Raw genomic sequence first — 10,004 nt, forward strand, 5'->3', positions numbered from 1 at the left:
AAAAAATAACATAAAAAAATCCTCATTGGAATGTAATTAATTGGAGGGTGATGGATATGTCAGGTGATGCCTATTTTCGCGATCTCTCAGAATCTCATATTTGGACTCATCAGACCAAAGGACAGATTTCCACCGGTAAAATGTCCATTGCTCGTTTTTCTTGGCCCAAGCAAGTCTCTTCCTCTTATTGGTGTCCTTTAGCAGCAGACCATGAAGGCCTGATTCACGCAGTCTCCTCTGAACAGTTTATGTTGAGATGTGTCTGTTACTTGAACTGTAATGAATTTATCCTCTGCAGCAGAAGTAACTCTGGGTCTTCTTTTCCTGTGGTGATCCTCATGAGAGCCAGTTTCATCATAGCACTTGATGGTTTTTGCGACTGCACTTGAAGAAACTTTCAGAACTCTTGACATTTTCCGTATTGACTGACCTTTATCTCTTAAAGTAATGATGGACTGTCATTTCTCTTTACTTATTTGAGCTGTTCTTGCCATAATATGGACTTGGTCTTTAACCAAATAGGGCTATCTTCTGAATACCACCCCTACCTTGTCACAACACAACTGATTGGCTCAAATGCATTACAAAGGAAAGAAATTCCACAAATTAACTTTTAACAAGGCACACCTGTTAATTGAAATGCATCCCAGGTGACTAACTTATGAAGCTGGTTGAGAGAATGCCAAGAGTGTGCAAAGCTCTCATCAAGACAAAGGGTGGCTACTTTGAAGAATTTCAAATATAAAATATATTTTGATTTGTTTAACACTTTTTTGGTTACTACATGATTCCATATGGGTTATTTCATAGTTCTGATGTCTTCACTATTATTCTACAATGTGGAAAATAGAAAAACTAAAGAGAAACCCTTAAATGAGTAGGTGTGTCCAAACGTTTGACTGGTACGGTATGTTGCTACATAATATATTGTACTTGGTTTTCAATTGAGGTAAGAATATTGCTATTTTTTCTTTACGACCAGTTTTCTGTGAGCTCATTTTTATCTTTCCAATACTTGCCAAGTCAGGGCTTAACCAGCCATTTACGCTGCACAAGGAGCATTCGCCCACTCACGCTAGCCTCACCCTCATGTGGATGCTAACAAGCTAGAAAGAAAGCTAGGTAGTGCTACGTATCAACAGCCATTGGCAGACAATCCAGTAGGGGTTGGAAGCTGTGGTGAGCTTCGATTAGTCACTCTGGTCACGATATCTCGCTTTTCTTCCATTGAAAGCAAATGGCTTCTGATGTTTCACCGCAGGATGCAACTTCCTAATGTAAATGGCCTGTAAATCGCCCCCTTATGCATAGAAACCAGAAACACTGTTGAAACCAGAAACACTGTTGCTTAAAAACAATATCATTCTGGTCAGCATACTCATTGATAAATCTGCTGCAACAAAGGCTGCATCAATGTGCCAACACTGGCCATATGATTGTCTAGCTGGGACATCATGGCACCCTGTACAGGAAGTGCAGCTATGCTGCAGATCTTTCCTGAATGAAGCAGCAGGGAGGGCTGTAATCGAGTCACTAGCGGTTCTGGGGGAGGGGGCCAGGGGGGGGCAATGCCCCTGTGACAACAATTTTGGACCCCCTTGTGACCCCCCTAAATGTGGAGTATGAAATAATTTTTACATAACTAATTTTTGCTATCTTTCTTTTTTTACATCCATTATTAGACAGTGGCAACGCGGAACATGGTATTTTGCCTGCTAATGTCTGCAATGCAGTGGAGAAAACGATATGACAACAATAAGTGTAATGTAACTGGCCCCTCTAACAGTACAACTGCCCCCCCCCCCCCCCCCCCCCCCCCCCAGTTGAAATGGTCTAGAACCGCCACTGGATCGCGTGTGCGCTCATGATTCCCTTATCCCCCAATGTTTTCTATATAAATACAACATGGACAATGATGAACTGTGAATTGACAAGAAACGACAGGTGTTTTTAGACCCCACTTTCCTAGACAGACGATGGATATCCACTTACCATAATTGAATATGCCAAAGCAACAATGCTGACGGGCCAGAAAGGGCAGAAGCAGGACAATATGACCAGTATGAGATAGTCTTTGGGCTTTTGCGCCTCTTGGACCGCGGCGTTCCCGATGGAAGAGGTGCGACTGCGACTCAAACTGACCCGGGACGGGGAGGGGGGGGCAGCGGCCAGGTGCCCCGCAGAGCCCGACCTAAAGGGCACACTGTGACCGTTCTGGTCCGCATCCAGGTTATTTTCGCTCCCCACGTTGATGGTAAAGGAGGAGGACATTTTCATACGGTTGCCGCCAGCAGGCTCCGTGGTTACGAGGCTGAGAAGTTTCTCGGTTTCCTGAGACTCGTTGGTGGGCGCGCAGCCGCTCTTTCCCAGGTTAGATTTCTCGAATTCAGTGTCTGTGTTGATTGCCATTTCTTCAAAATTCCAAATATTTAAATTAGTTTCCAATAGAGGAAAAATGAATGCCTAGTCGTGTAAAGTACTAAGACTGGTTATAGTGGTGCTAAATTCCCATTATTTGACCTGATACATTTGATTTATTTTAATCGTACCAAGATTAATTCTCCAATTTCTTTCGATGTTACAATAAACTGTAAGACTAGGACTACGCAATTTAACCAATTACGTGGCAAGTGAATATGTATACTAATGCACCATTTAGGTAGGCTATGTCATCCACATGCGTTATAAATCAACCCCTTTCAATTAGAGATAAAACATTTAGTGGTATTTTCCCGTTTGATTTGCGTATCATTCTTCATCTAGAATCAAGAATAATGCCTTCCGTCTCAATTCCGCAGTTTCCTTCAATCCACACTCGCTGTCAGAAAGCGATTTCTGAAATGTGCACTCCCTCTCTCCATATATAACGCCAGAGCCAAAGAACAAATCACTCAGAGAAGCGCCTGTCGCCTGCCTTATAACCCCGCCGCAATGCTCTATTATTACCAGCTTTATATATCACGTAAAGAAACGTTTTCTTTTTCATTCAAAATCTTAAAGAATGACGGAAAACAGATGACTTTCTCTGAAATATACGCCCAGAAACAGAGAAAGTGAGTTTGTGTCCTGTGTGTTGTTCCGCAACGGGCCGTGTGTCAAGGCTGTTTCTCACGCTGCAGCGACAGAGCCACTGGGTTGAACTTGTAGCAGAGCAGTGTGGCGCCCCCACCCCACCCCTCTCCTCTCCTCCCCCTTCTTTCTCTCCTTCGGCGGGTCCCAACATCAGCACCACTATGGAAGCGCGCCAGGGGCAGTAAAGACAGGGCGTAATCTCTCTGGCGCTTCGATCCCCGCGTGGGACGTATTAACGCTTCTTCTAGTATAGGCTAATATAGGCCACTTTTACTATTCTAATTTGTCGAAATAGCATTGATGATCTTAGGTTTGATTGTGTAGATTTGCTCAATGTCCCGAGGTCACGCGTGGTTGAACATGTGTACACGGTGTGGTAGAAATGTTAACTTTCTTCCACTAGGCTCCCTTTATCAGGAACCTGATATAGCCTACTGGTCAATTGATACCAAATCAATAACCTACCAGGGGGTTGGTTTAATTTGTGGATAATGACATAGAAACTTTGTAGTTCAACTTGAATTTAGGCTTCCATCCACATCCTGAATGACTGATTATAAACAGTGGGTAAAAATTTTTCGGATACAGCATTTAAAGTTCTGACTAGATTGATAATATGTACTGTATAGAAAGCCGTAAAGTGCTACATTTAATGATAAGGGAAAGGGGGATACCTAGTCAGTTGTCCAACTGAATGTATTCAACTGAAATGTGTCAACTGTGTTGAACAGTTGAAGTGAGAGAGAGAGAGAGCTAGTTATATTTTGCATTTTCACTTACACTTTCACTTACTTAGCTAGCGAATGCAGCTAGCTAGTTTAGCCTACTCAAACACCTGGCTCAAACAGTTACCTAGCTGGCTATGGCTATCCAACACTGGAACTCTTCCAGGTCAAGGTAAGCTTTTGGTTATTTAAATTTGTTGCCACCGGGGCCCGCCAATGTAACTGCTAAACTGCATGCTAACTGTACACTGTACTGCATTATTGTAGCAGGTTTAATAACACATTAGTTCTAGTAGCTATGTTGACTTGACGTTAGCTTTTATGGTGACAACGATGCAGGCTGTGTCTAGGGGTAGCGGTTATGATATGAAGGTTTGGCTTGGGAAGGTAATTTTTGTTTGCGTGTGATCAGGGGTGTATTCATTCTGCCAATTCTGTTGAAAAAAAGTTTCTTATACGGAAGCAAACGGAATGAAACGGGGAAAACATACCGGAATTTGTCCAATAGAAACTCTCATTTGCAACTGTTGGACTAATGATTACAATCTAGATCAACTAGATGCAGGCAAGGTTGTTCAAGGTGGCATTGAATGTGTCAATGTCTGTCACCTTGATTAATCACATTTCTCTCAACCTGTGCACCTATGTTGTAAACTTTCACTCATAAAAAACATAAATAACTTATTTACATTCAGACCCTTTACCATGAGACACAAATGAGTCCACCTGGGGTAAATTTAATTTATTGGACATGATTTGGAAAGGTACACAGCTGTCTATATAAGGTCCCACAGTTGGCAGTGCAGGTCAGAGCAAAAACCAAGCCATGAGGTCAAAGGAATTGTCCATAGAGCTCAGAGACGGGATTGTGTCGTGGTACAGATCAGGGAAAGGGCACCAAAAAATGTCTGCAGCATTGAAGGTCCCCAAGAAGACAGTGGCCCCATCATTCTTAAATGGAAGAAGTTTGGAACCACCAAGACTCTTCCTAGAGCTTTCCGCCAGGCCAAACTGTGCAATCTGGGGAGAAGGGCCTTGGCCGTGCTTCTACACCTGCACTTCTTGCTGTTTGGGGTTTTAGGCTGGGTTTCTGTACAGCACTTTTTGACATCAGCTGATGTAAGAAGGGCTTTATGAATACATTTAATTGATTGATTGGTCAGGGATGTGACCAAGAACTCGATGGTCACTCTGACAGAGCTCTAGAGTTCCTCTGTGGAAATGGGAGAACCTACCAGAAGGACAACCATCTCTGCAGCACTCCACCAATCAGCCTTACGGTAGAGTGGCCAGACTGAAGCTACTCCTCAGTCAAAGACACATGACAGCCCGCTTGGAGTTTGCCAAAAGTCACCTAAAGACTCTTCGACCATGAGAAACAAGATTCTCTGGTCTGATGAAACCAAGATTGAACTCTTCGGCCTGAATGCCAAGCATCACGTCTGGAAGAAACCTGGCACCATCCCTACGGTGAAGCATGGCAGTGGCAGCTTCATGCTGGGTTGATGTTTTTCAGCAGCAGGGACTGGGAGACTATTCAGGATCGAGGCAAAGATGAAGGGAGCAAAGTACAGAGAGATCCTTGATGAAAACCTGCTCTCGAGCGCTCAGGACCACAGACTGGGGTAAAAGTTCACCTTCCAACAGGACAATGACACTAAGCACACAGCCAAGACAACACTGAAGGATCTGCAGAAAAGAAAGGGACAAACTCCCTGAATACAGGTGTGCCAAGCTTGTAGCATCATACCAAGAAGACTCAAGGCTGTAATCGCTGTCAAAGATGCTTCAACAAAGTACTGAGTAAAGGGTCTGAATACATGCAAATGTGATATTTCCGGGTTAAAAAAAAATAATACATTTGCTAAAATATCTAAAAACCTGTATTTCCTTTGTCATGGGGTATTGTATGTCGATTGATGAGGGGGAAAACAATTTAATACATTTTAGAATAAGGCTGTAAAAAAAGTGAAGTGGTCTAAATACTTTCCGAAGGCACTGTATATAACATTTTTTAGTAAAGGGTTCTTGAATCTCCTCAAAAATATCTAAAGGTTCTATAAAGAACACCAAATAACCCTTTTTTCTGAGTGTACAGGGGAAAGGATATGACGAATAGGGGATTCCCTGAATGAAAGTGAGCTCTGTATGCCATCGACCTGATACTGTACACACACACACACACACACACACACACACACACACACACACACACACACACACACACACACACACACACACACACACACACACACACACACACACACACACACGTCTCTCAGACATTGACCCAATTATATTACTGTACGTAGCCTACTGGAGCCAGCTCTCCATCACTAACCTGTTTGTGGCCCCTATCACTCAGTCACTGCAATCACCTATCATTCCTTTCACAGAAAAGTGATCCTTCATGTTAACATGCAGGCCATCAGAAAGCATATCAGGTCAACACATTAACTTAGAGCAGGGTTCTCCAAATCTAAAGCAGAGTTCCCCAACTATGCTCCTGGTGAGCAACTGCGCGGACAGGCTTTTGTCCCAGCTCAGCAGTAACACTTCCTGTTTCCAATAATGAACGCCTTCAGTCTCGACCATGATTAGTGTAATCAGGTATGTTAGTGCTGGGCTGGAATAAAAGCTAGAAGCCTCTGTTTTAGAATGCCGTCTGTTGGAGAATGTCCTGCCATTGTGCCATACTGGTGAATTAATTATCCTCTTTGTTACTTTGTTATTGGAGTAGTTGTTGATATATCAGAAGTCGACTTTGATAGCATAGACCTCAGGGCTAAATACTGTACTATCGAAATAATGCCATCTAGTGGAATGTAATGGTGGCAACAAGATACAGAGAAATGATTACACTTATTTTTTTTTAACTAGGCAAGTCAGTTAAGAACAAATTCTTATTTTCAATGACGGTCTAGGAACAGTGGGGTAACTGCCTTGTTCAGGGGCAGAACGACATATTTTTACCTTGTCAGCTCAGGGATTTGATCTTGCAACCTTTCAGTAACTAGTTCAACTCTCTAACCACTAGGCTACCTGCTACCCCATGGAGGGTAGAACCCCATTATTTAAGGGTATAAACTTTGTAAGTGTGTGAAAATCCCTTTAAAACAATACTGATACCATGGATTAAAGGAAAGAATAAAAGGCTATATTCATTCAAAGTACATAATCTACAACCAAGCTTGATGTTTTTTATTTTGCCAATTGACACACTTTTACTACACGGAGCCCTGCTGATCCATCACAACTGGTTTGCCGACGTAACCGCACGAGGGGGCTACAACAGACTTCTTCCGTTGCGACGTCCCTCTAAGGCCCTTCTGCTAGCCTGCTAGCCCCGGCCCGCTAGCTGTCTGAATCGCCGTGTCTCCAGCCCGCCTAGCTACTCACTGAATCCTATGATCACTCGGCTACGCATGCCTCTCCCTAATGTCAATATGCCTTGTCCATTGCGGTTTTGGTTAGTGATTATTGTCTTATTTCACTATAGAGCCTCCAGCCCTGCTCAATATGCCTTTGCTAACCCTTTTGTTCCATCTCCCACACATGCGGTGACCTCACCTTGTTTAAATGGTGTCTCTAGAGACAATACCTCTCTCATCATCACTCAATGCCTAGGTTTACCTCCACTGTATTCACATCCTACCATACCTTTGTCTGTACATTATGCCTTGAATCTATTCTACTACGCCCAGAAATCTGCTCCTTTTACTCTCTGTTCCAAACGTACTAGACAACCAGTTCTTATAATCTTTAGCCGTACCCTTATCCTACTCCTCCTCTGTACCTCTGGTGATGTAGAGGTTAATCCAGGCCCTGCAGTGCCTAGCTCCACTCTCATTCCCCAGGCGCTCTCATTTGTTGACCTCTGTAACCGTAAAAGCCTTGGTTTCATGCATGTTAACATTAGAAGCCTCCTCCCTAAGTTTGTTTTATTCACTGCTTTAGCACACTCTGCCAACCCGGATGTCCTAGCCATGTCTGAATCCAGGCTTAGGAAGGCCACCAAAAACCTTGAAATCTCCATCCCTAACTATAACATTTTCCGACAAGATAGAACTGCCAAAGGGGGCGGAGTTGCAATCTACTGCAGAGATAGCCTGCAGAGTTCTGTCTTACTATCCAGGTCTGTGCCCAAACAATTTGAACTTCTACTTTTAAAAATCCACCTTTCCAGAAACAAATCTCTCACCGTTGCTGCTTGCTATAGACCACATTCTGCCCCCAGCTGAGCCCTGGACACCATATGTGAATTGATTGCCCCCCATCTATCTTCAGAGCTCGTGCGATTAGGTGACCTAAAGTGGGACATGCTTAACACCCCGGCCATCCTACAATCTAAGCTTGATGCCCTCAATCTCACACAAATTATCAATGAACCTACCAGGTACAACCCCAAATCCGTAAACACGGGCACCCTCATAGATATCATCCTAACCAACTTGCCCTCCAAATAAACCTCTGCTGTCTTCAACCAGGATCTCAGCGATCACTGCCTCATTGCCTGCATCCGTAATGGGTCTGCAACCAAACGACCACCCCTCATCACTGTCAAACGCTCCCTAAAACACTTTAGCGTTCAGGCATTTCTAATCGACCTTGCCCGGGTATCCTAGAAGGATATTGACCTCATTCCGTCAGTAGAGGATGCCTGGTTATTCTTTAAAAGTGCTTTCCTCACCATCTTAAATAAGCATGCCCCATTCAAAAACTTTAGAACCAGGAACAGATATAGCCCTTGGTTCACTCCAGACCTGACTGCCCTTGACCAGCACAAAAACATCCTGTGGTGTACTGCATTAGCATCGAATAGCTCCCGCGATAAGCAACTTTTCAGGGAAGTTAGGAACCAATATACACAGGCAGTTAGGAAAGCAAAGGCTAGCTTTTTCAGACAGAAATTTGCATCCTGTAGTACAAACTCCAAAAAGTTCTGGGACACTGTAAAGTCCATGGGGAATAAGAGCACCTCCTCCCAGCTGCCCACTGCACTGAGGCTAGGAAACACTGTCACCATCGATAAATCCATGATAATTGAGAATTTCAAAAAGCATTTTTCTACGGCTGGCCATGCTTTCCAACTGGCTACCCCTACCCCAGTCAACAGCCCTGCACCCCCCACAGCAACTTGCCTCCCCCATTTCTCCTTCACCCAAATCCAGATAGCTGATCTTCTGAAAGAGCTGTAAAATCTGGACCCCTATAAATCAGCTGGGCTAGACAATCTGGACCCCCTCTTTCTAAAAGTATCTGCCGAAATTGTTGCAACCCCTAATACTAGTCAACCTCTCTTTCGTATCATCTGAGATCCCCATTGATTGGAAAGCTGCCGCGGTCATCCCCCTCTTCAAAGGGGGAAACACTCTAGACCCAAACTGCTACAGACCTATATCTATCCTACCTTATCTTTCTAAGGTCTTCGAAAGCCAAGTTAACAAACAGATCACCGACCATTTCGAATCCCACCGTACCTTCTCCACTATGCAATCTGGTTTCCGAGCTGGTCATGGGTGCACCTCAGCCACGCTCAAGGTCCTAAACGATATCATAACCTCCATTGATAAGAGACATTACTGTGCAGCCGTATTCATCGACCTGGCCAAGGCTTTCGACTCTGTCAATCACCACATTCTTATCGGCAGACTCAACAGCCTTGGCTTCTCAAATGACTGCCTCGCCTGGTTCACCAACTACTTCTCAGACAGAGTTCAGTGTGTCAAATCGGAGGGCCTGTTGTCCGGACCTCTGGCAGTCTCTATGGGGGTGACTCAGGGTTCAATTCTCGGGCCAACTCTTTTCTGTGTATACATCAATGATGTCGCTTGCTGCTGGTGATTCTCTGATCCAACTCTACGCAGACGACACCATTCTGTATACTTCTGGCCCTTCTTTGGACACTGTGTTAATTAACTAACCTCCAGATGAGCTTCAATGCCATACAACTCTCCTTCCGTGGCCTCCAACTGCTCTTGGCAAAGGGCTCAGTTGGTAGTTCATGGTGTTTGCAATGCCAGCATGGTGTGTGCAACGCCAGGGTTGTGGGTTTGATTCCCACGGGGGGCCAGTACAAAAAAAAATGCATGAAATGAAATGTAGGCATTCACTACTGTAAGTCGCTCTGGATAAGAGCGTCTGCTAAATGACTAAAATGTAAATGTTAAATGCAAGTAAAACGAAATGCATGCTCTTCAACCGATC

General features: G+C 44.0%; 1 protein-coding gene across 1 annotated transcript in view; it reads right to left on the minus strand.

Annotated features, from left to right (window-relative positions):
- Nucleotides 1-3,140, minus strand: part of LOC115163345 (trafficking regulator of GLUT4 1) — a 33,910-nt gene extending 30,770 nt beyond the window's left edge. The window contains exon 1 of the mRNA XM_029715142.1: nucleotides 1,993-3,140. Coding sequence (XP_029571002.1) covers nucleotides 1,993-2,409 — 417 coding nt within the window. The 5' untranslated portion in view covers nucleotides 2,410-3,140. The remainder of the gene's footprint in view (nucleotides 1-1,992) is intronic.
- Between the last annotated feature and the right edge of the window lie 6,864 nt (nucleotides 3,141-10,004).

The sequence above is a fragment of the Salmo trutta genome, chromosome 26 (assembly GCF_901001165.1).
Source record: "Salmo trutta chromosome 26, fSalTru1.1, whole genome shotgun sequence".
Classification (NCBI taxonomy): Eukaryota; Metazoa; Chordata; class Actinopteri; order Salmoniformes; family Salmonidae; genus Salmo; species Salmo trutta.